A 25657-nucleotide genomic window follows, 5' to 3' on the forward strand; every position below is an offset into this window, starting at 1 on the left:
ATGCACTAGCATTATCTGTAAAATAATTATATTGTCATGAGCTGTACTATGGTTAGAGCCTGGGTGGCGATTTGTGCCCTCTCGCTCGCTCTCTCCCCTCCCCTCTCTCTTTCCAGCACCTTCCTCGGCCGCAAACCTGTCACCAATCAGCCCTCGTTACCACTTGGATCTCTGCCACCTCGCCGTCAAGCCAGCCGCCTGTCCTCGTCACTGCCTGCCACGTATTCTCTGCCTCAACAACCCGCCAACCTGCTCTTGGTTCCAGTCTCCATCCAATTCGTGACAGATTTGCTGTTTTGTAAAAGGGTGATGTTATGCTATGACAGTAATGTAAGGCCTAGTTACAATCTGTGGCACTAGCAAGCTTAGAAAGCTAAGCTAACGAGGCTAGTTACATGCTCCTGGTTGTTTGTACAGGCCTATTGTATTTTGTTTTCCATCCATCAATGTATTTTTTTATAGTTCTTGGCCTCAATAAGGTCACGGAATTTAGATTTTTAATTATTGTAAAAATAAAAAGAAACATTTTTTCTTTTACTTTTGATGTCTTTTTTCCCAACATTTATGGTGCCTGTGAATATTTTTGATTCAACAAACACACGGAAGTCGAAGATGGAGTCTAAAAAAAGACGCACGTGCACACGCAAGAATGTAAAAGTAGTGAATGGTCGGTCATTGTAACGGAGTAAATGTATTGATCGTTCTTCACATAAAAACTCAAGTAAAAGTAAAACGTATGGTGCATTTAACATACTCTGACGAGTACAGTTTATCGAAAATGTTACTTGAGTAAATGTAACGGCGTAAATGTAACGCGTTGCTACCCACCTCTGCTTGTTGCAAGAACCGATGACGCCTGCTCGGATAAGTGGCAAATCGTCTTCTAAGACAACCAGAACCGTGCAGTTGTGATCAATTCAATGCCCTGAGAACACTTATGCTTCATTTATTGTCAATCTATTTCCTATACTGCTTATCCTGTTCAGGGTGGTCGGTTGCTGGGGCCCATCCCAGCTGAAATTGGATGAAGGGCAGACTACACCCTGGAGTGGTCACCAGTAAATTTGTGGCCACTTACATTGTAGAGACAGACACCCAATCACACTTCCATTTACAGCATCACTGATGGGTTTCAAGTGAGCGAGTGAGCCACCGTCAGTGACTCAAAACAACAACAACAACAACAACTCAAAAGTAAAACTGTATTTCAATAACTGTCAGGGTTGAGGATTCAAATGAGCACATTGTATGAAGGCTTCACTTGTATAACGACGACAAATGCTGATGTATGTCCTTATGACAATCAGTGGATGCTGGAGAAGTAAGCAGAGGACATGAAAAAGAAAGAGATGACACAATGAGATAATACAGTGGTTGTCACTGTCATTACAAGTGACCTTCACATTGACTCCGTGCTGCTGGTGTTCATCTTTGTGCCCACTTTATTTTTATTGATTCAACAGACGACACGAAACATGATGCACAAAGCTCTTTAAGTCCGGTAGCTGTAATCACATGGACACACACAGGCAACCAACAAGGCCCGTGGTCATTCTTCAACGTTGTAGTGATAAATGATGGGGAAGTGAGCTCTATTTCATTCCATATTTCTTCAGTGTGTATGCATATTTAATATGTGTGTGACTGTGACTTGAATTTCAAGAAATTCAAGAAAATTGAATTGCATGCTGTAGTGACAAGCTTCTACATGTCCAAATGGAGACGTGACAGCGTAATAAATCTTTTGGAATAAATGTAATACAAATTCCTCATAGTTGCTCATTCTGTAAGGACTGCAAGGATAGATAAATAAATACATGAGTAAATAAATAACATATTTTGGGTGAGGGGGGTATATAATCTGGATAAATCACCAGTCAATCCCACGGCAATTGTCTCATACAAAAATCCAAATAAATAATTTTAATACTATAGGTGAGCGGTACACGCGGATTTTTTTTTACAGCCAGCAGATGTCAGAGTCGCGCTTAAAACGCCTCTCGTGTAGTTTTAGTTGGGACAAACTTCACAAGGGTTGCGAAAAGTAAGGTTTTCAAGTCACGCAGTGGGGACTACAGGCCTTTATACTTAACTCGATGTTTGGCTCTATTTTGTGATGTTTTCCCTTTTCAAGGGGTGCAATACATACACAAATATGACCACGCACACAAGTATTTCTAAGCATTCTATTATTCTAAATGTTCTCTGTTGCTCATCCTTGCAGGAGGGAGAACATTGTCTGCTATTTGGCAATTTATTTTTAGACTGCAGACTCTACTGAGATCCAATACAACAACAGAAGACCTATATTCTCATCAAATCAAATTTTATGAAAAAAAAAACAACAAAAAAAACACGTTTCATGCAAGGAAATGCAACTCATAGTGCTTTACATAGTTCTTCTTAGTCCTTACTTTGCGAATAACGAAAAGGCCGGAGTGGGAGGACGTCGCCACCCGTGACGGTTCGTAGGGTAAAAGCAACTCTACAAGAAGGCCCAAGACCAGCCATCCATCCATTTTATGTACAGCTTCTAGGATCACAGGCATGCTGGCGCCTATCCCAGTTTAACTGGGCAAGAGGCGTGGCAGACCCTGAACTGGTTGCTAGTTAGACAAACAATCATTCACACTCACATGCACACCTATGGGCGATTTGGAGTTGTCAATTAACCTACCATGCATCTTTTTGGGATGTGGGAGGAAACCGGAGTACCCGGAGAAAACCCGCACAGGGAGAACATACTGTACAAACGCCACACAGGCGAGGCCGGACTTAAACCTGGGTCCTCAGAACTGTGAGGCAGATGTGCTCACCAGTCGCCCCACCGTGCCGCCCCAAGACCATTAAGACACTTCAAAACCAGTAAAATAACCTTCAAATTGATCCTGAAACAAACAAGGTGCGTGAGAGTTAACTGCTGCGATAAACCCGTTATTTTAAGTAGGACACATTATAAAGTGGTGTTTCGTTCAAAAGAACAAATCTTTTCAGTAAACGTAATGAACGGAATTAGTTTATGAAATGATTTCGTTCTTTGAACTCTCCCGCCGTTAGCCAGCCCGCTCGGACCGGAAACAGAAGCGTTCGAGTCTCGACGTGTCAAATGAGACGCGCAGCTGGTGCGGCGGAGAAGATCCGGTCAATTTACAAAATAAAACACATTAACACGCGAATTGCAATACAACAGAAATTATATAAATTGGTCAAATCAAATCGATTGATTTTATGTACAAGATCATGCAGGATTGGCCCAATATTTTAGAAGTAATTAAATGTTTGGGCTGAGAAAAGCATTCACACAATTGTGCATGTCCACTCCAAAAGACAGAATGGACCTCACTTGTCATTTAGATTTAAGTTTCTCTCTTTCAGATTAAAACAAGTGAATTATCTGAAATGCACTGTATCTTAATATTTTGCTTGTCACCCCTGAAGTTCTATAGAATTCATCTTTTCTGGAACGCTAAGGGAGCTCTGCAAGTTTTTTCTTAAGCAGTCCACGTATTTGTGCCCACGTTGAAGTGGTTTGGAAAGGGGTGGAGCCCCTTTTATCTCAAGGGCATCAGAACAAAGTCTGCATTCATATGTCAACCCCCTGTGGTGTGTCCGTGACAGGAGGAATGGTTAAGTACGCTTTTCATTAGTCTGTAACACAGCAGCAACGAAAGAAACAAGACTCTGCCTGCTCAGGGCCTGTAATTATTGCTTCTGTTCTGAGGACGCTGCCAAATCAGCCTCCAGGGTCAAGGAAATCCCAGGACTATATAGTCAAGCAGACAGACCACAAAAACCTGAAAGGTCTCCAAACAAAGAACATCTATAGGGTCAGTATAATTGATGCCCTGTAACTAAGTGGCTACACACATTTTAAAATATGCGGGAAGCCACAAAATCAGTAAGTGTGCTGGTTTACGCCACGCAATATCAGTTGTAGTAACGAGAATGACCTGTGAGAGGCTGCATAGGGATCGGATTTTAAATTCAACCTCACAGGGCTTCAGAGCTGGCTTTTGATGACATCAGCTTTAGTCTGTCCTCTTGTTGGTTGGTCAGTGCAAGCCACATTTGACACACAAAACACACCTGTAGCAATGTGCACACATTAATAATAATACATTGAATAATCAGCATCTCAGGTTAGTGTGAAGTGAAATCACAACTACTACAGATGAACTGATAACGTGAGCAATTTGGAAGAGCACAAACACAGTTACTAAAGAGTGTATACGGGAACACTTCCCAGACTATGGGGTGAAATAAGAGTTAGTGTGATGTATTTAATTGAAATGTTATGTTTAAGTTATGTTCTTCGACAAATATTGGATCTGAACTGCCCCTGATAATGTATGAGGCACAGTTGCATGCTGTTATATTGTGTTTTTCTACTATATTGACGGTTTCATGTGTCTTGCAATGAGGAGAGGCTGGTGGAAGGCTGCAGTGATGGTTCTAGAACTTTTTCCCAACAACACAGCTGGACTCCAATGAAGGTGTAGAACCATCTCAAGGATGATCGGAAGAAATAGACAGCACCCGAGTTAAATATGAGTGTCACAGCAAAGGAATACTGAATACTTGTGGCTGTGTGATATTTCAGTTTTACTTTTTTGATAAAGCTACAAAAATGTCAACAATTCTGTTTTTTTTCTGTCAATATGGGGTGTTGTGTGTACATTAATGAGGGAAAAAAATGAACTCAAATGATTTCAGCAAATGGCTGGAATATAACAAAGAGCAAAACATTTAAGGGGGTCTGAATACTTTCCGTACCCAGTGTGTTTGTGTGTGTGTGTGTGTATATATATATATATATATATATAGAGAGAGAGAGAGAGAGAGAGAGAGAGAGAGAGAGAGAGAGAGAGAGAGAGAGAGACGGGGAGAGTGAGGTTGATAGATATCGATATATTTTATTCAATAGACCAAACAAACAAAGCATCAAAATCATTTATAGACAGGAGAAAATAAAGGACATAATTGTATGACATCCAAAAGTGAAGTGAGATCACAACTACTACAGATGAACTGATAATGTGAGCAATTTGGAAGAGCACAAACACAGTTACTAAAGAGTGTATACGGGAACACTTCCCAGACTATGGGGTGAAATAAGAGCCCTTAAGGACTTGTACTGTGGTGTTGAGTGACACCATAAAAAGGAGTCGCGGTCTCAGATTGGTAGATGCTACTTTTCTGAAACAAATGGAACATTTAAAGGGATTAAAAGTCCTCACCCGTCTGTGAGTGTCAACACACTTGCTTTACGTCCCAATAATGTTAAATATTAGCACCACTGGGCAGGCCTTAACGTCAAAGCTGAATTTATGAAAACAAGCATAACGTAATAATATATATTGTCCATGTTCAGGAACGGGAGCCTTTATTTTGGAACTAGATGTACCCCCTGCCAGAACCAAAGCTAAGACTGAATATTCTTTCATCTGTCTTTCATCACAATTTGACAAAAATCATCAACATTATAAAGGTGAATGCTAACAAATAATATACACTAGAGTAAAAATAAAGATTTTGCGGATCTACTATTATTTACATGCTTCCATTGAAGTATTTCCATTTATCAAAAGCTGCATGGAGAAAATGTTTCTGTCCTAGAAACAATAGAAGTTAAAATAGATGTTTCTCCCGGTTTCTGTGTACAATTAGGCATTTCTTTTTCCTTTTACAGTCCTGAGTGTTTAAATGTGAATATAGAGCAGGAAAACAACTGCACTGTCTCCTCAGGTTCATTTACATGCAAATACAAACATTGAGCACGTGAGATGTCTTGGATATCCTCATCGTGGATGCCTACTACATGTCAGCAATGCGAGACAAGACACTCATGAACTATAAGAACAATGACAAAAAGGAATTTCTCCACCTGAGCTTGGAGTGAGAGTAACAAAGGTTGCGTTAACAGGGACGTTCAAAGGGGACATACGTCGAGTATGTCTAATTGACTTTTTCAATTCGTTGCACAGTATACAAAATACTTGCATCGATGGAGTGCTTGCCATTTTTCAAGTGTGAAGTTAAACAACCGCATAATTCTTTTGTTACACAGCTTTAAAAAGAAAAAAAAACAAAGAAAATAATGTGGCTGTGAGTCAGATGCTCTGCACGTCACCCCTGTCACGGAAAAGACCAAGTTTCTCCGCCCATTACATGACCACTGACATCCAGAACCACTTTCAAGTGATTGTCTGAAACACGATCATGCAGAATCGGACCATGTTGTCAATGCAGTGGCAATTTAGGAGAAGGGGGTATAGTATTTCAATTTTGCCTAAGACGAAATTTTACAAAAATCATGTCACATTTTCATATTTTGTGAAAAGAAAAAGCAGTCACATTTTCATGTTTTGATTTTCCATTGCCAACTGAGTCACTGAGAACTAGAGTGGGCGAACCCCATTTTCGCCATTGCCGAGACTGATTTGAAGTTTTATGCCCACAATAAAATCAGGGGCATTTACATGGCAATGATTATTTCTTACAGCTAGAACCTTGGGTTTTCTTCAAATTTTAGATTATTCCAAACATCCATTAGATCTATCTAGATTTCATATAAGATGATAAATAACATTTACTTACTGAGCTACAATACGATCAACTTCTAAGCCTCATCTTCTGGGATGTTCTTGCAGGAGGTAAAGTTTGGTTCAATGGACACGGCCATCTTGGAAATTGGAGTTGGCCTAGTTTTTGCACTGATCCATAAGGAAAAGTGCTGCATGCAATGATGGACTGCCTAGGTGTCCATGCGTCTCAGTGTTGTCTTCACGAGTCAAAAATGCTTATATTGCGTTTACTGGCACTCACTTTTTTATCCACATTGGGTCTGCTCCGCTCAGGCTGCACCCCTGCTTGTCATGCTAATCATGAAAGCAGGGCTCGCCATTGGCCCAGCAGTATATAGAGTGGAGTATACATTTGCTCACTTACATGAGACGGACGGCCCCAGAAAACGTTCCAATATCAGTGAGAAAGTGTGTACGGTGTATTATAATTCAATCTCTTAAACCTTGGGGTATTTTAACAAAAGCATGTCAGACATAGGAACTGTTTTGAATTGGGGGAGAAAAAAAAGGTACAGTATTGGGATTACTTTCATATCATCAGATAGCTAAATTAACAGGAGGTTAAAAAAGATCTTAAAGACACTAACTCTTTCTCCAACAATGCAATGTGACATACTGTATGTACACCATAAAAACAATTCAAAAACAAATATATGAATCTCTTAAGTGAAAAGCGCCCTCATTAAGCCATTCACTTAGTGAGGATTTGACAAGAACAATCAACAAGCAGAGATCATACTAACATGGTCCTGCTTTAATGCACTTCTCCCCTTTCGCCACACAAAACAAACAACATGTACTGTACTGGATAGAAAAAGTGCTACTGACATCGGGTGGGGAAGAAGAGCAGGGTCACTGAAGGATCATCTTTGCGTACTGGTTGTTGTTTTCAGTCACTGACATACACGGGAGCAGAGGTTCCCTAAGAGACGCTGGAGCAGCGGATGCTGGGGGAGCCCATTTGTGTGAGAACCTTGTCCAGCCACTGCAGGGGGCCGTTCAGGTGCAGCTCGATCCAGCAGGGGGTGCTGGTCACCGTCTGTCGCCTGCAAACACATCCAGCGGCATTTGGATGAATGAACTTCAGCAAACTTTTACTACTCTGGCAGAGAAGAATAACAAAACAATATATTAACAACTCGTAAATGTGCTCATCGTGATCTTTTTTCTCAATGAATTTAGAGAGTAGTGAGACCAGAAGATTTAAATCATTCATCTGAAGAAAGTGATAGTGAGGTGTGGGTTGAGGTGGCGAAGTGGGAGGTCTTGGCCGGCCCGGTAATCTGAATCCTTTTTTTAAGTGTCTCCACATGGCGGCATTCGGCGCAGACGGGGCTGGAACGCCGCCACTCCCAGCACAATGGCATGTCCCCCGTGGGCGTTAATCATTCTTACTATCAGTGAGTCAGACTGTGCGGAAAGGTGGGAGGGAGCACAGGAGGGAAAGTCTGACATCTCTTTTTGACACAGTCCATGTGTGTTTGTTTAAAAATAAACTGCCGTGCCAGCTGAGGCTGGCCTCTGTTCAGGAAAGCCAGCAGACGCCTGCGAGCTCGGGAAGATGGCTTCTGGGATGGGGTTCGTTCGTCTGCCTGTGAACGGCCCGATCCGTGCACAACAAGGCTTGTTGTGGCATTTGTCAAGTGCTAAACACCAATTAGGCTGGATTTACGCTGCAGGTCCAAGTGCCCAATTCCCATTTAGTGCCTGTATCTGATTTTTGTCTCTTTTTATTTACATGAACATTTCAAGTGAAATTTGCACATAAATGACACCACAAACATCAACAGTGAAAGCACAGTGCAAACAAAAATAAATTATCATATCAATCATACATATACACTGCTACAAACTCACCTCAACTGAACTCTGAGGAACTGGCACAAACATGGTTCGAAATCATTCACTCATTACCTACTTCCTAATTATTATACAGGGATGTTTTTTGTGGACTTTTTTTGTCAACACCATAGTCCACTATGTAAAAATCCATATTAAAATCTAATAATAATAATTAAAAAAAGAAAAATCACATTAAACTTTACAGTTTCGTTGGCTCTTCGGAATCAGAATCAGATTTATGGGCCAAGTATGTTACAAGACACATGAGCAATTTGTCTCCGGTAGTTGGAGCCACTCTAGTATGACAACAACAGCCGCGATGACAAAACTAAACTATGACTAGGGTCGCGGCCGTGCTGGAGCCTATCCCAGCTAGCTTCAGGCGAGACGTAGGGCACACCCTGAATTGGTCGCCAGCCAATCGCAGGGCACATACAAACAAACAACCATTCGCACTCACATTCACACCTACGTGCAATTTAGACCCTTCAATTAAACTACCATGCTTGTTTTTATCATCACATGGCCGCCACGTCAATGCCCCACATTCAACATGGCCGCCATGTCAATGCCCAATATTTAACATGGCCACCACGTAGGCAAGGGAGGCACGTCTTGAATTTAATTGGATTGATTTTTTATGTGTGAATCTGTGACCTGGAAATATGTCAATCCCATTCTCTGCCTGCATTGTTCCACAGCGCCAGAAAAGAACAGCGGCCAATTTTGGAAGTAACAGTTTGTCAACGGCATTTTACATGACAAATGGAAACTATTTTTGGACACATTGCTCACTCCCGACGGGTCCGTTTTATCCGATGTCGTTATATCGCGGTATGTTTTATCGAGGTTTCACTGAATCTGGCACATATCTGATACTTAAGCGATTTTTATACAAATTTGGCAGTGGCCTGATGGGGATCTGAGGACATCCAATAATTGTGTATAAATGTATACATATATAAATCCAGTCATATGCACCAAATGAGCTGCAATTTACCTGTACTCAGCCCCCCAGCCCTTAACAAAGCTCATGCGAATGGTGCACATCCTGGTGAGTTGGTACACAGCCTCAAAACCCTGGTTGACGGACTGGGCCAGCAGTGCAGCAAACTCCTGGTTGTTAAAAATCTTCAGATTGCAGCCTGACAGAAGAGCGGGAGGAGAGACAACATTAGAATAATTAAACTCCTCAGGCATCATATAATTCCAGCTACCTCTTTGTTTTGTAAAAGCCAATCATGTTATGAGTCAATATTCCACCAATAGAACATCAATGCATGTGTTTTTCATTGTATTTTTAAAACAGAAAAAAATACTTGCGCATGCTATTTTATCATGAAGGTATCGCTTGGAGCTATTTTTTTCGGGGGTTTATCGAGGTAAACCCACAAGTGTTCATCATGCAATGGCAACTATGGATCATTACAACTGTTTTAAAAGTTACACAGTAAGTAACAATTCAAGAACTAAAAAGGAAGGGGATAACGATATTTGGGATTAACTATGTCTAGTATCCTTACATACAGTTTAGACTTTCATTAAACCAGCAACCATTTAAAGTGGCTTTCCACAAATTACACATTCTACCTCACTTAGCCCCTACTCCCCGTTTTTCCATCCATCCATTTTCCATCTATCTGGCCTCGTTCAAGTTACTAGTGAGCTGGAGCCTATCACACCTGACGTTTGGGGGAGAGGCGGTACATCCTGGACTGATCGCCAGTCAATCACAAGGGATGTTTTAACAAACGACCATTCACATTCACACCTTGGGCCTGAGCTCAGATTCAAACACAGGACTTGCTAACTACTAGGGTTGGTAATCTCTGGTACGAGGCCAATTCGATACATATCTAGATACAGAGGTAGCAATTCGATTAAAAAAACGGTATCTTTATGTGCTGAACAATTCGGATACGATTCGATTCAGTATGGGAGCATACGATTCTCGATTCGATTCGGTGCAGAAAAAATGTGATAGTTAACATTTGCACATATGCTAATTATAAAGAACCTAAGCTATTTGATGTTGAAATAGTGACGCTAGGGAGAAATGTAGTTAAACTAGTAGTGTTGCAAGTATTCAGCACTGCTGTGTTTGGTTGTGAGCATATCATTACCTGCAGAGCTCAGCGTGAGACCTCACGCTTCTTTTACATGAACACCATAAAGCCTCAGGCAACCGATTCCTAGGCTCGTGATATCCGGTCCGGAGCCCTACAACCGGTCCCTGGCGGGTTATGTATCGATAGTCCAATACAGTCATAGCTTTCGCCTTTACGAACGGATATCCGGTAGCTTCGGTTTATCGTTCCCAACCCTACTAACTACTATGCTACCGCTATCCCCTCTTATTTCTTCTTTCATTATTTTTTAAAAAGGTCTAATGCCCCTCTCCATTGAAAGTCATGGTGTCACCTGGCGGAATCTTGCAGACAGTGGCGGGGTGCCAGCCGTAGCGTTGGTTACAGTTGGGGCTCTGCACAAAGATGGCGCTGTCACTGAGACACTCGGCAAACACTTCTCCTCCAATATAATAGAGTCGCACTCCACGACCTTGAAGGAAGCAAAGAGCAGCTAAGTCCTCAGGCAAATAGCACCAAGCAGATATGAGCAGCCAATGTAGTGAGAGACTGTCAAATGTGAAAGGCCTGTTAACATGTTTGTGGCAAAAGCAGTGTAATCCAGCGGGGATGCCTACCAATGTGTCTGCGTGTTAGCTCCACTGCAGCGTTGCGGTTGACGTTGGACAAGAGGCCGAGGCAGAAACGCTCGGAGTTGGAAGGGTCTGTAAAACCGTCTACTGTCAGCGAGGGCTGCGAAGCGTGGAAGGTCTCTCCTACCCGTTGGTTCAGCTCGTAGTAAGAAATGGAGCACCAGAAGGCTGGCTCGCAATATGTCACAGGCTGGAGATCTGATGGAGGGAGACTTTAGATCAGGGGTACTCAAATAAAAATCCTAAAGGGCAGCAAATACATTTTTCAGTCTGTCAAATTTTTAGAATGTTTCAAATTTCAGTCGTTTATTGAGGTCGGTCAAACCACATGCGATGATGATACTGAGGTGGGTAGAGTACTCAAATATTGCACACAAGACTACTGTTACTTTAGAAAAATATAGCTCAAGTAAAAAGTAGCCCTCTAAATATTTACTTGTGAAAGAGTAAGAAAGTACTCAAAAATTAATAATATACAGGAGCCCACAGACACCTGCCACCATTTCAGTTTTTAAGTGCCCAAAAACCAACAACACATGCATTGGGCCCGATAGAAACATTTTGTTTTATTCACTTAAATGACTGAATGAAAGCTGTTTGCTGAACAGACTTTTTGATTGTGTGTATGTGATTGCACGCGTGTGAGAGAGACAGAGAGGCTGAGAGAGAGAGAGAGAGAGGGAGAGAGAGAGGGAGAGAGAGTGAGCGAGAGACAGAGAGACAGCGTGAGAGAGAAATTAAAGCATGGCACGTGTCCCCAAGAAGCATGTTTTACAGTGCTGCATAACCATAAAATAGGGCTAATGTTGCCATAGGCACTGCCAAAACAACAATACTAACGTCTGCAACTTAACGCAAAGTATTCTCTCGAGTTAGAAGTAGGGTGCAATATCCCCGTTTGGGCAGACACAAGACTACATACACTGCATCATAAAGCTGTTGTTTTACAGAATTTGTAAACACTCGCGCAGCTGTTTTTTTTCCTCCCAAAATGAGTCACTTTTATTGGCCTGTGAAGGCTTTGTATGTGGTCATGTGACTGCCTTGTCCCATCTGATTGGTGAATTGTAAACAAATGACACAAGCAGTTTTGTTGGATTCGCGCAACGACGCCCTATGCAGAAGTCGAAGATGAAGTCTAAAAATTAGCGATGGCCTGATCCAATCACGTAATCATAAACCTGGGTCGATCAGCTGAAAATCACCTGATTGAGATCAGGTCAAAAAGATAGGGTTGATTCATTTTCCGACATTTTAAATGTGAGGAAATAACCCAAAGGTACAAAGATCTTGACAAACGGAACAGTAACAGCTTAGTTTTATACTAAACAATGTAACTTTTCGGGGTATTTTTAGTACCGGTATAATATAAAGTGATTGAAAGTGACACGCAGACTGTGTGTGTTTGTGTGTAGCTACGTGTCACTCACACACAAACAGTCTCTGCCTTCCCCGAGCATGCTTTCAACTGTTTTATGACACCCCAGGAGTAGTTTACTGTTAAACTAAACATGCAACAAAAATAATTACACACACTGTATAGTTAAGTACAAAACACACATGATCATTTTAGAAATTTCCATCTTAATGCCAACAGTCAATGGAAACCCCCATTAACAGGGTAGCTAGAATTAGCATTAAATCACAGGTGGGAATTACCTTCAAATAACGAATATACAAACTCCATAGTAACACATACAGACGTCTAATATAACAATACTCACAGGCATATATTTTTTCTAATCTGTGAAAAACAAGTCAAATTAATGTTTTATCAAGATGGCGCCTACCAGTGTGGCCGCCTCGGTAACGCGCTCTCTAGTATTGTCTTTGTTTTTGTGTTTTTCGTTCGTCTTTGGAGACCTTACACGACTCACTTACACAAGGGGAGACCTGCTAACCATCAAGGAGGCTACTCCGGACTTTCTGTCACCAACTTTCGAAAATCCGCTCAGTTTTTTCCCCGAGTTACTCACCGGAGCGGCGTCCGCGGTTTTCGGCGCATGGATGCGGAAGCGGCGCCACAGAGGAAAACGAGCCGGAATTCAGGTGAAACTCCGCAAGAGAGGACACAGATTGGCGTTCCCGTCGATCCACCTCGCGAATGTACGCTCCCTACCCAACAAAATGGACGAGCTTCATCTTCTGTTAAAGACCAGTAAAGACTTCGGACGTTCCGCGGCCATGTGCTTCACGGAGACCTGGCTTTGCGACGCCGTACCCGATGGCGCCGTCACGCTTCCCGGCTTCAACATTCATCGAGCGGACCGCGACATGGAATCATCGGGAAAAACGAAGGGCGGCGGGATATGCCTCCATATAAACGAAAAATGGTGTACGGACGTCACGGTGCTCAGCACACACTGCAGCCCGCATTTGGAGTCGCTGTTTCTGAACTGTAAACCATTTTACGCGCCACGTGAGTTTGCATCGTTTATACTGGCTGGAGTCTATATCACACCGCAAGCTAACACGAGCGCCGCATTGCTAACGCTCGCCGAACAAGTCAACGAAATTGAAAAAAAACACCCTGACTCACCCCTCATTATTCTCGGGGACTAAACTCAACCACGAACTCCCTAAATACAAGCAGCACATCGACTGTCCTACCAGGGAAAATAATACTTTGGACCACTGCTACACTACGGTAAAAAACGCATACCGTGCTATACCTCGTGCAGCCCTGGGCTCGTCTGATCACTGCTTAATTCACTTAATACCGACGTACAAGCAAGAACTTAGATGTGCGAAGCCTACAGTGAAAACAGTCAAAAAGTGGACCAATGAAGCAAAGATGGAACTTCAAAGCTGTTTAGACTGCACAGACTGGAGTGTCTTTGAAAATTCAGCTGGCAGCCTGGATGAATATACGGACACTGTCACATCCTATATCAGTTTCTGTGAAGAGGTTTGTGTACCAACAAAATCATTTCGGACATTCAACAACAACAAGCCGTGGTTCACTGCTAAACTTAAGCAGCTTCGCCAAGCTAAGGAAGATGCATATCAGAGCGGGGACAGGGCCCTGTATAATCGAGCTAGAAACCAGCTTACTAAAGAAATTAACATTGCAAAGAGGATCTATGCAGCAAAGTTGGAAAAACAGTTTAGCGCGAACGACTCGAAATCAGTCTGGCGTGCATTCCAATCGCTGACTAATTACAAGCGACGATCCCCCCAAGCTGAGAACAATAGCACACTAGCCAACGACTTTAATACCTTCTATTGCAGATTTGAAAAGGACAGTTTCACTCCACACACCCACCCGGCCGCACCCGCGACCACAACCACACCTCTGACTTCTGCGTTAACCATCCATGAACAGGATGTGAGACGCATCTTCAAACAACAGAAGATTAACAAAGCAACAGGACCGGACAATGTGTCCCCATCCTGCCTCAAAGTCTGCGCGGACCAGCTCGCTCCAGTCTTCACTCAGATCTTTAACAGATCTTTGGAAATGTGCGAAGTTCCATCCTGCTTCAAACGCTCCACCATCATTCCAGTCCCCAAGAAACCTGCAATCTCTAGTCTGAATGACTACAGGCCTGTCGCTTTGACATCTGTGGTCATGAAGTCCTTTGAACGTCTCGTGCTGGACCACCTCAAGAGTGTCACAGGTCCCCTGCTGGACCCCCTGCAGTTTGCCTACCAAGCGAACAGGTCTGCGGATGATGCAGTCAACATGGGACTGCACTTCATCCTAGAACACCTCGACAGTGCAGGGACCTACGCGAGGATCCTGTTCGTGGACTTCAGCTCAGCGTTCAACACCATCATCCCTGAACTCCTTTCAACCAAGCTTCTCCAGCTCAGCGTCTCACCTGCCATCTGCCAGTGGATTTACAGCTTTCTGACGGGCAGGACACAGCAGGTCAGGCTGGGGGAGGCAACCTCATCCACACGCAGCATCAGCACTGGGGCGCCCCAAGGTTGTGTCCTCTCTCCGCTGCTCTTCTCTCTCTACACGAACGACTGCACCTCAGCGAACCCGACTGTCAAGCTCCTGAAGTTTGCAGATGACACCACTGTCATCGGCCTCATCAAGGACGGTGACGAGTCTGCATATCGACAGGAAGCGGAGCGGCTGGAGCTGTGGTGCGGGCGACACAACCTGGAGCTGAACACGCTCAAGACGGTAGAGATGATCGTGGACTTCAGGAGGCATCCTTCGCCACAGCTGCCCCTCACGTTGTCCAGCTGCCTTGTGTCAACCGTCGAGACCTTCAAGTTCCTGGGAATTACAATCTCTCAGGACCTGAAGTGGGCGAACAACATCAACTCCGTCCTCAAAAAGGCCCAGCAGAGGATGTACTTCCTGCGGCTTCTGAGAAAGCACGGCCTGCCACCGGAGCTGCTGAGACAGTTCTACACAGCGGTCATCGAATCGGTCCTGTGTTCTTCCATCACAGTCTGGTTTGGTGCTGCTACAAAAAAGGACAAACTCCGACTGCAACGGACAATCAAAACTGCTGAAAGGATTGTCGGTAACCCCCTACCCACCATTGAGGACTTGCACGCTGCCAGAACTAAGACAAGGGCGTGCAAAATCCTCTCGGACCGTCTGCACCCCGGTCACCAGCTCTTCCAGCTCCTTCCCTCAGGTAGGCGCTACCGATCAACTGATTCTGATTCTGATTCTGATTCTGATTCTGATCACGACGTTCTTCTATTCTTTTTTTTTTTTACTGAAAACATGTAGCTCCATGCATGCATCGCACCACAGTGCCCCTATGATGCCAAGGCACGAACAGCAGATAGAGTCATTTTCCCCCTGACTATCTGGGCGGCCAGATTGCAAATGGCCTACGACCCAATACCGTTCTGCATCCCGGTGGTTGGGGACCACTGTTCTATAGCGCTTGTTTTCATGAGGGTTGTGGGCAACCTGGAGCCTAACCCTGCTGACTTTGGGAAAGATGCAAGTTACTCTCTGGACTGGTCGTTGTGAATCGCAGGGCACTTAAAGACAAACAACATTTCACATTCAAACCTTTGGACAATTTACAGCCTTCAATTGTCCGAAAAGCATGTTTTTAGAAAGTGGGAGGAAGCCGGATTATCTCGGAGAAAACACACACAAGCACAGGGGAGAACATGCCAGTGCCACGCAGGTTGGCCGGAGCCCAGATTCGAACCCCAAATGGCAGCCTTGGAACAACTCTCCACCGTGCAGGCCTAGTTCTGTTTATGCGCATTGAAAACAAAATAAAGAAAAGGAGGAAGAGGAAAGTGGCCAAGACCATGGCTGGGAAAAGGGGCCAAGTTGGGATGTCGGTCTAACAAACAGAGCTGAGGTGAGCCAGTCAGTTTACATACACAGTTGGCATTTAGGCCTGTCACCATAGTTACGATATCGACTTATCGTTCAACAAATAAAATGCTTGCACATCCTTGCTGCGCCGACACACCCAACTTGGCACTGGCGGTTCTGCCAAATTGGCAAACATGTGCAGTCTTATGCGTGCACAAAAATCAAGATGTGCTAGTTTTTATGCTAAAGCGCAGCTGCGCCGTCTATGAAAATAGAGCCCTGTGAGTAGATTTGTCTGCCCTACTCTGCGGACTTAGGTGCATGTGGCCAATTTATCATCTCTGGTCTTCAATCTACAACCACTAAGCTATCCCACCGAACAATCCAAAACTGCTTTTGTCACCAATCTTCTCTGCGGTAAAGCAGCTAAATGGGATACCGCTCTTTGGCACAACTCTTCCCCGGTACTCGCATTATTTCATTATTTTTCCGCCGAATTAAGGAACATTTTTGATCACCCCGTTCAGGTCAGAGAAGCCACCCGCCGCCTCCTTACACTCACTCAGGGCGCTAGTTCAGTTGCTGCATATTCTGTAGAATTTAGAATCCTTGCAGGTGAATGGGTGGGATGACGCCACCCTTAGGGGGATTTTCCCGAGGGGCTGCAGGATGAGCTCCATGCCCGGGACGAGCCTTCCTCGCTCGAACATCTCATCTCATTATCCATCCGCCTTGACAACTGGTTACGGGAAAGAGCATGTGACAGAGGGGTTAAAGTCCGGGTGGAGTCCTCACTGCCATTCACACTGTCTGCTTTCCGCCATGCCACCCTCCAGCAAACCTCAACCACCTGTCAACTTCTGAGTGCCCGAAGAATATCATGATCTCTCCCCTGTTTTCAGTAAAGACCTGGCCATTTCTCTAACCCCCCCTCCCCATATGACTGCGCAATTACTCTGCTGCCAGGGGCCACACTTCCCTCCAGCCCTCTCGTCAACCTTTCCCGACCTGAGAAAAAGGCAATGGAGGATGATATCCATGACTCTCTGGCTTCCGGACACATTCGTCCTTCCATGTCTCTAGTAGGGCCGGTTTCTTTTTTGTTGAGAAGAAAGACACCACTCTCTTCCCTTGTATTCACCAAATTGGACCTACGAAAAGCCTCTCGGACACTTCAAATACCAGGTCATGCCGTTCGGATTAACCAACGCCACGCCCCTGCTGTCTTCCAATCCTTCATCAAAGACGTCCTCTGCGATATGTTGAACCGGTTTGTTTTCGTTTACTTGGACGGCATTCTAATTTTCTCCCGCTCCCCTGAAGAACATCGCAGTCATGTACGCCAAGTCCTCCAGCGCCGCCTTGAAAACCGTCTGTATGTCAAACCTGAGAAATGCGAATTCCACCTCTCTTCCGTACACTTCCTAGTCTACATCATCTCCAAAGGACAACACAACACAACCCTGCCAAGATCCAAGCAGTTGTTAACTGGCCCACTCCCACCAACCGCAAGGAACGACGTTTCCTTGGATTCGCCAACTTCTACTGTCGCTTCATCCGCAATTACAGTAAATTCGCAATCCCTCTCATTAGCCTCACATCCAACAACTCTCCATTTCAATGGACCCCGGCAGCATCCCAATCCTTCGACCAACTCAAAACCCTTTTAACCACTACTCCCATCCTCCGACACCCCGACCCCTGCCTCCAGTTCGTGGTGGAGGTTGACGCCTCGGACACTGGGGCAGGAGCCGTTCTCTCTCAGCGGGATCCTTCTTCCCAAAAACTTCATCCCTGTGCTTTCTTTTCGCGTTGTCTATCTCCCGCCGAACGCAACTATGATGTTGACAACCGAGAGCTGTTGGCCATCATATGGGCGTTGGAAGAGTGGAGGCACTGGCTGGAGTGGACTGAATTGCCGTTTATTATATGGACTTACCTCCGTTCTGCTGGGCCCTCTTCTTGAGCAGATTTAATTTCAGTCTCTCCTTCCGTCCTGGATCCCGCAACAGCAAACCTGACGCCCTGTCTCGGATTTCAGTCCCTGGAATCGGCCCTCCGCTGTGTTGCCGCATGCAACCCCTCCTCCTGGAGCTCATTCCTCTCGTGGATTGAATACGCCCACAACTCCCTCACCAGCTCCGCTACTTATATGTCCCCGTTCATGGCTTGCTACAGTTTCCAACCTCCTTTATTTAGGGAACAGGAGCAGGCGGTGGCGGTTCCCGCGGTCAAGGATCACCTCAAAAGGGTCCAGGCCATGTGGAAAGACGTCCAGGCGGCCTTGACCCGGTCCGCAGAGATAGACAAACGGCTCGCGGACCTTCATCACTCTCCTACGCCTGAGTACAAGGTGGGTCAGTCCGTTTGGCTTCCTTCCCATGACCTTCCACTCCAGACGGAATGCCGCAAACTCACTCCGCACTTCATTGGTCCTTTCCCTATAACAGAAATGATCAATCCCACGTTTGTCCAACTGAAACTTGCGCAGTCTCTAAAAATTAATCCTACATTCCATGTGTCACTACTCAAGCCTGTCTCCACCTGCACTCTTAGCCGTCCGGCCATGCCCCCTCCGCCCCCACCCCTCGTTATCGACAACCGCCCGGCCTTCACGGTTTCGCGCATCCTCGACGTGAGGCCTAGGGCGAACGGTTACCAGTTTCTGGTGGACTGGGAGGGGTATGGTCCGGAGGAACGCTCATGGATTTCCCTTAATCTTATATTGGAGAGAGACTTTTATGCAGCTAACCCGGGGAAACCTGGTAGGATGCCAGGGGGCGTCCGTTGAGATGGGGCTACTGTCATGAGCTGTGCCTTGCAGTCTGTTTTTGGAGCTTGGGTGGCGCGTTGCATTCCCCTCGCCCTCTCTCTCTCTCTTATCAGCTCCACCTCGACCGCGCACCTGTCATCAATCAGCCCTCATCTTCACCTGCATAAAAGCCTGCCAGATCCCGGAAACTCTTGCCAGAGTTCCCTGCCTCAACAACCCACCAGCATATCTCAAGGACCATCTCCATTCCCCCTTTTCAATAAACTTTTCATCACAACCTCTCTGCCTCCGCCTGCTCTTGGGTCTCGTCTGAATCAACATGTGACACGATTGTTTCCATGACTGTGAAGCTTTCGTGTGAGACGCCCAAAATCGTACACTGTAGAATAGGCTTAAGGTCACAATGTTGCAGAATAAATCAGTTCCAGACAGCGACTGAGCAGCCACAACAAAGCACAATAATAATGAGAACCACATGAACATGAAGGGACAAAACGTAAGTGTGGAAAATATTATACTGAGCTTGCGTCACCCAATTTCAATATCATCTGCTGTGTCCCAGAAGCTTTTACCAGAAAAATATTGCAAATTCAAGTTTCACCGGTGGGACACTGGACCCAGGAATGTTCAATTTACATGACACTTTTCAAAAAGATTCCTGTGGTTCTGGTCATTGACAACATTTTGTCCTCGGCTTTCATGTATGGAAACAAGCTGCTTTGGGTCTGATGCCATTTCACCAAAGGTTTGCTGCCAAGACCCCTAGTGTTTTCCATCCTGATACGGTAAACATGGGATATTGTCACTGATGTCTGTGCGGCCTGAATGTTATCTTGGCTGTTTCACAGCTCACAGGGTGCAAGGATAACAAAAGCCTCTTTCATCACCTGGTTTCCTGTTACAAAAAGGAATCAACTCAAACACAGCTTGTCCACTGGGGAGACGTTCTATCACAACATTTGTCTGTGAAGGCGGACAGACTGAAAAGAAAACAAACATAAAATAAACACACACACAGTCCTTACCCAAGTTATTGTGTGTGGGGGAGACAGGATTGGGCGACAGGTTTGGTGAGCCTGTGTCCATGCTGTGGGTCATCTGGTGATCACTCGTCTCGCCATCCTCACTGAGATAGCCTGGCGGTGGGGTTTCTGAACATGCAAACAACGAATCTCATGTTCATGTATCTATGCCAGCGACTTAATGTGACAGACAGAAGAATTGAATGCTCTTCCACTAGATGAAAGAAGGCACAATTAACGTGTATTTACCTGCTTCCGTCCATACAACAGAATAATAGCTTTAAATAGACTCAGATTTCCCACTGAGTACCATAATTTCTCGTGTACGATGCGCACCCATGTATAATACGCACCCCCAAAGTTGACCTCAAAATTCTGGAAGACCCTTCTACCTATGTATAATGCATTTTTACAATGTATGATTTTGCTTCTACCAATATGATCAAAACATGAAGTATGAGCTGTATTTATTTATTTTTTCAAATAATTATTCTGAAGTTAAGCACTTTATTTGTAATGCTTTTTTAAATTTACTTACTCTTATTTTGAAATTCACATCCCTACATTTATTTAGTAAATTAGAAAACATACAGTTGTGCTCATATATTTGCTTACGCAGGCAGAATTTGTAAGATGGGTACAATAATTTAAGAAAACATGAAGGACCAGGCGAAACACATTTAATTTTATTTTAATGGGATTCAAATTAAATGGTCAAGCATTTCAGAAAAGCATTATCATTAAACAAAACATAACCATAAATAAATTAATGATGGTTGTTGTTCAGTCATCAGTCATATTAAAATTTAAAAAATTTAAAATTTCACAAATTCTGCCAGGGTATGTAAACTTATAAGCACAACTATAAATATATGCACTCATATGTACCCCTGTCATACTGGAATGAAAGTGTAGGCTACACCTCTTTTATAACCACTAGGTGGCGGTGGCCTACTAGAATGAAAGTGTACACCTTTCTCATAACCTCTAGGGGGCGGTGGCATTTTGAAATGGAAGTGTACAGCTTTTTTTATAACCACTAGATGGCGGCATACATTTATAAAATGTGAAGGTTTTTTCCATTTGCCCCGATACCTATATATAATGCGCACTATTGACTTTTGACAATTTATTTGTGGGGGGGGGGGGTATCATGTATAATGCGCATTGCATTATACACGAGAAATTACGGTAAGTCCATTTGTGAGTACACTGAAACAAGATTATTGTTTGTTCAGTATATATACTTTTTGTGACATTTTTGTTTGGTGGTGTGATGTGATTTTTTTTGGTTATGAATGTAAAATATCTACCTCAGCTCAATGAAGGTTAGGAAACACTGACTTAGACAATGAATCTACATCTTGAAATATTTATACAGCAATAAAATACTGTTACAGGGGTAAATGGCAGATACAGAAGGGAAGTAAGGACTATAAAAACTGGTTAATCATCACAGCATCTTATAGTAATTCCCAGATACAATGGTGACGAGTATTTCATCACAGACTAGAATATTTGTTTGCTTTCTAAAATGAGGGATGCTTACTGAAAGTCATGGTTTTAGGGGAAGACGAGAGCAATCTCATTTGAACATTTAACACAACATGACATTATGCACAGTGCATAATTTTCTTGCCTTGAATTTTTTGCAGATAAAGACCGAGGATATTTTTGAGCGATTAGTGTTTGTGCTGAGAAATGTCATATCTCATCAGCCAAGAACGAGCAGCACATTTGGGTTGTGATTAACAACCCCTTAAGAAGGCTGTCTTTTTGATTTTCTTTACATACAGTATCTTTGTTTGTTTTGCTTCAAATGGGAAACCGTCCCATGCGCAAAGGAGATTTATTTTTCCTGAATGCAGGAATCACTACTACTATCACAGGGAGATGAATGATTAGTCTTAACAATAAAGTATAAAACACTCCCATTGGGTTACAGTATGTGCTTTTGTAGGTGGAGATGGAAGGAGAGGTCAAAACTTTAGTATGTTGCCACTACCTGGTATATAGTTGCTCTGGGGCTCAATGCCAGCAGGGAAGTTGGTGTTTTCAGGGATTGAATGGCTGTAGTCATCCAGAGGTGGAAATTCACTCGGAATCTCTGTGTGTCTGGGCACCAGCACAGGAGGGAGGACTGCATGAAGGACACATAAATATATATACACACAGACGCATGAGAAATAAGAAACACAAAATAAAAGTGTCCGACATAGGGATGAACACCTTACCTGGAGTCTCTACTCTCTGGTAGTGGTAGGGGTTGACACACACCTCATCCTTCTTTGTGTGAAATGCATATTCGCACAACTCCACTGCCCGCAGTTCATGGTGGGACTGCAGGTCGGGCCAACGCCACAAACGACAGTAGATGACATGGGGCAGACCTTTTCTGTGAGATACCTGCAAGCGGCCATCAAGAGACCTGCAGAAGGGAGGGAAGAGAGAACATTTCCTCATAAGAGTGCTGAATGATTCAGCAACAATAATAATACGTGTGAAATAGGACTTTTATTATGTTGTGTAACACGTGTACTCTGATCGAGGCTGCAACGAGTGGTACTTTTGTGCCGGAGACTGACATAATGGGGTTGGATCTGCTAATCTGTGACCACAATGATCCACACATCATCTTATTAAAAAAATGTATGAGTACATCTATCTGTTGCTTATTCGCTGTCATACAAATATTAAGTCAGAAGCTTCATATGTCGATAAATATTATATTCAACAGCTAAAAGCTCAGCAAATTGTCATCTGGGTCAACCATTGTCTACTAACTAAGCAAAGCTTAGAGATTTCGATAGTAAAAGCTTTTAGTGACCATCTCATTCACTTTCCATTAGTGAATGGGCATGATGGGAGTTGGCTCATCTTCAAGATGATGCATATAAGCTCAATATGTGCATTACAGTGTAAATGTCTGAGGCCACCAAAGCTATGAGTACACATATCTATAATGTAGAGACATCCAACAACGCTTTAATGGCTTCTTGCTAGTCTGACAAACTACACCTTGACAGTTTCCTGGAAATCTGAAACAGGTAATTCAAAGATCAAACCTAGCGGTGTAATAAAACCTTTACACAGTACTGTATGTACGTATGTGTGCATGGGGAACATACAGCATAACGTTCTTAACTGTATAACTTGAACTGTTCAAGTTATGGAAAGTAGTGAAGGAAGTGAAAAAAAACACATCACCAAAGTATATGTGTGATATCAATTGTCATCAATGATGAAACCACATGTGACAGGATTTCCTGCCATTTCCTTTTACAAGCTTATGTGCTGAAATTAAGATCAAATGCTTGGTGCCTGTCCAGACACCACAGTAGGACAATAAAAAGCGATACAGTGATAAATGTAGCTAGTCAGAATCAGAATAATTTTTATTTGCCATGTATGTCCAAAAACACACAAGGAATTTGTCTCCGGAAGTTGGAGCCGCTCTAGTACGACAACAGAGAGTCAATTGACAGAGAACACTTTGGAGACATAAAGACATTGACAAAAAAACAGTCTGTGAAAGAGAAGCCCCATGTTCTACGTGGTAGGATGTTCTTACAATATGTTTAGGAAAGAGTTGGACTGACATGCACTTAACATGTAGGCATGTGACCTATCCAAACAAATAATCGATAAAACTGTATGAGGCTTGCATTTCCACTACAGTGTGTCTATGTATGATGGCATCATGGCAATAGTCCTAATACCTTACCACATCGTAAATGTTACATTAAGTATGTGGCAGTATACCATTTAGGCCTGGAGCTACATTATGCAACTAAAGATCAAATAGTGACAAAGGCAAGAGGATCAACCAGGTTCTGAGTGTAATACACTTTCCCTGCGACTGACTGGCGACCAGTTTAGGGTGTAGTCTGCCTTTCGCCCGAAATCAGCTGGGATAGGCTCCAGCGCCCTGCGACCCTAACCAGGGTAAGCGGTCTTGAAAATGGATGGATGGATGGATGTAATACACTGAAAAAAAGCATGTTAGGAGCTATAAGACAACCTTTTGACATAAAAAAGTTATTGATTGTGAAAGTTTTAGTGACGCAAAAGCAGCTAAAGATTCTCTTGATAAACTGTCCAAACACCCTATTGACATGAGGGAAACATGTAAAATACATTAGCAAAGAGGAAAAGTGAATGGAAGAAAAACATTTACTTAAGACCATTCATCTTTGCAATAATAAAAATTCAACTTGTGGTTATGAAAATACCTCTGAAAGTATAACTACTGCAAAAATGGCATTCAAGGAGAGATATTGTTCAGGTTCTGCTGTAGGGTGTTCCCTTAGTCTTTTTGGACGTGAAAAATAAGACCTGCTTGGTTGAGTGTAGATGTGTGAAATGATGTCATCTCTTTGGTATGTGTCTTATGTCCCTGCTGCTGCGTGGGTGTCTGCTGGGACTGGACTCTGCGTGGGCTCACACAGACATGCACAAAGTGCTGTGGCATTAGTGGCTGCTGTGCTGTCCTAGTTTGACTTATTTTCTTTGTGAATGCCCCCTTTACCTCATTACCATGAAGGACGTGGTCACCAAAGGTATTGTATAAGAGTTACAATACTTCATTAAGCAACACTGACAATTTAAGGCTAGAAAATTGTACTTAAAACAGCTCATAAGGGTCTTTGCAAAAGCAATAGTAAATCTGCCACCTCCAACCTTAACAAAACTGAGACAAATTATTTGGTTTGAACTGCTTTAAAAGGGTACAGATTGGTGAACAACTATAAACCCTGGCACCGTTAACCTGCAGGGCGGTGGTGGAAATTGAGCTACTGTGGGTTGAAGACGAAGAAGAGGTAGAAAGCGGGTTCTTCGGCAGAAATAGAAGAGGAAAGCACAGAGCCTAGAATTTAATGTGGGGACTTTGAATGTTGGGACTATGACAGGAAAATCTCGGGCGTTGGTTGACATGATGATTAGGAGAAAGGTTGATATATTATGTGTCCAGGAGACCAGGTGGAACGACAGTAAGGCTCGAAGTTTAGTGGCAGGGTTTAAATAATTTTATCATGGTGCAATGGGAAGAGAAATGGAGTGGGGGTCATTTTAAAGGAAGAGTTAGCTAAGAATGTCTTGGAGGTGAAAAGACTATCAGACCGAGTGATGAGGCTGAAACTTGAATTGAGGGTGTTATGTATAATGTGATTAGCGGCTATGCCCCACAGGTAGTATATGACCTAGAGGTGAAAGAGAAATTCTGGATGCAGCTAGAGGAAGTAGTTCTGAGCATCCCTGACAGAGAGAGTGTCGTGATTGGTGCAGATTGTAATGGACATGTTGGTGAAGGAACTAGGGGTGACGAAGAAGTGATGGGTATGTACGGCATACAGGAAAGAAACTTGGAGGGACAGATGGTGGTGGACTTTGCCAAAAGGATGGAAATGGCTGAAGTGAACACTTTTTTCCCAAAAGAAGCAGGAACATAGGGTGACCTACAAG

At 43.6% G+C, this 25657-nt stretch overlaps 1 protein-coding gene across 1 annotated transcript in view; it reads right to left on the bottom strand.

The window, feature by feature from the left end:
* Nucleotides 1–4899: 4899 nt before the first annotated feature.
* Nucleotides 4900–25657, bottom strand: part of smad3a (SMAD family member 3a) — a 73276-nt gene continuing 52518 nt past the window's right edge. Inside the window, exons 2-8 of the mRNA XM_061670450.1 lie at nt 22429–22622; nt 22200–22334; nt 20198–20323; nt 11131–11343; nt 10848–10985; nt 9427–9571; nt 4900–7630 (exon numbers count right to left, since the gene is read on the bottom strand). Coding sequence (XP_061526434.1) covers nt 7507–7630; nt 9427–9571; nt 10848–10985; nt 11131–11343; nt 20198–20323; nt 22200–22334; nt 22429–22622 — 1075 coding nt within the window. The 3' untranslated portion in view covers nt 4900–7506. The remainder of the gene's footprint in view (nt 7631–9426; nt 9572–10847; nt 10986–11130; nt 11344–20197; nt 20324–22199; nt 22335–22428; nt 22623–25657) is intronic.

The sequence above is a fragment of the Phycodurus eques genome, chromosome 2, assembly GCF_024500275.1.
Source record: "Phycodurus eques isolate BA_2022a chromosome 2, UOR_Pequ_1.1, whole genome shotgun sequence".
NCBI classification, from domain to species: Eukaryota; Metazoa; Chordata; class Actinopteri; order Syngnathiformes; family Syngnathidae; genus Phycodurus; species Phycodurus eques.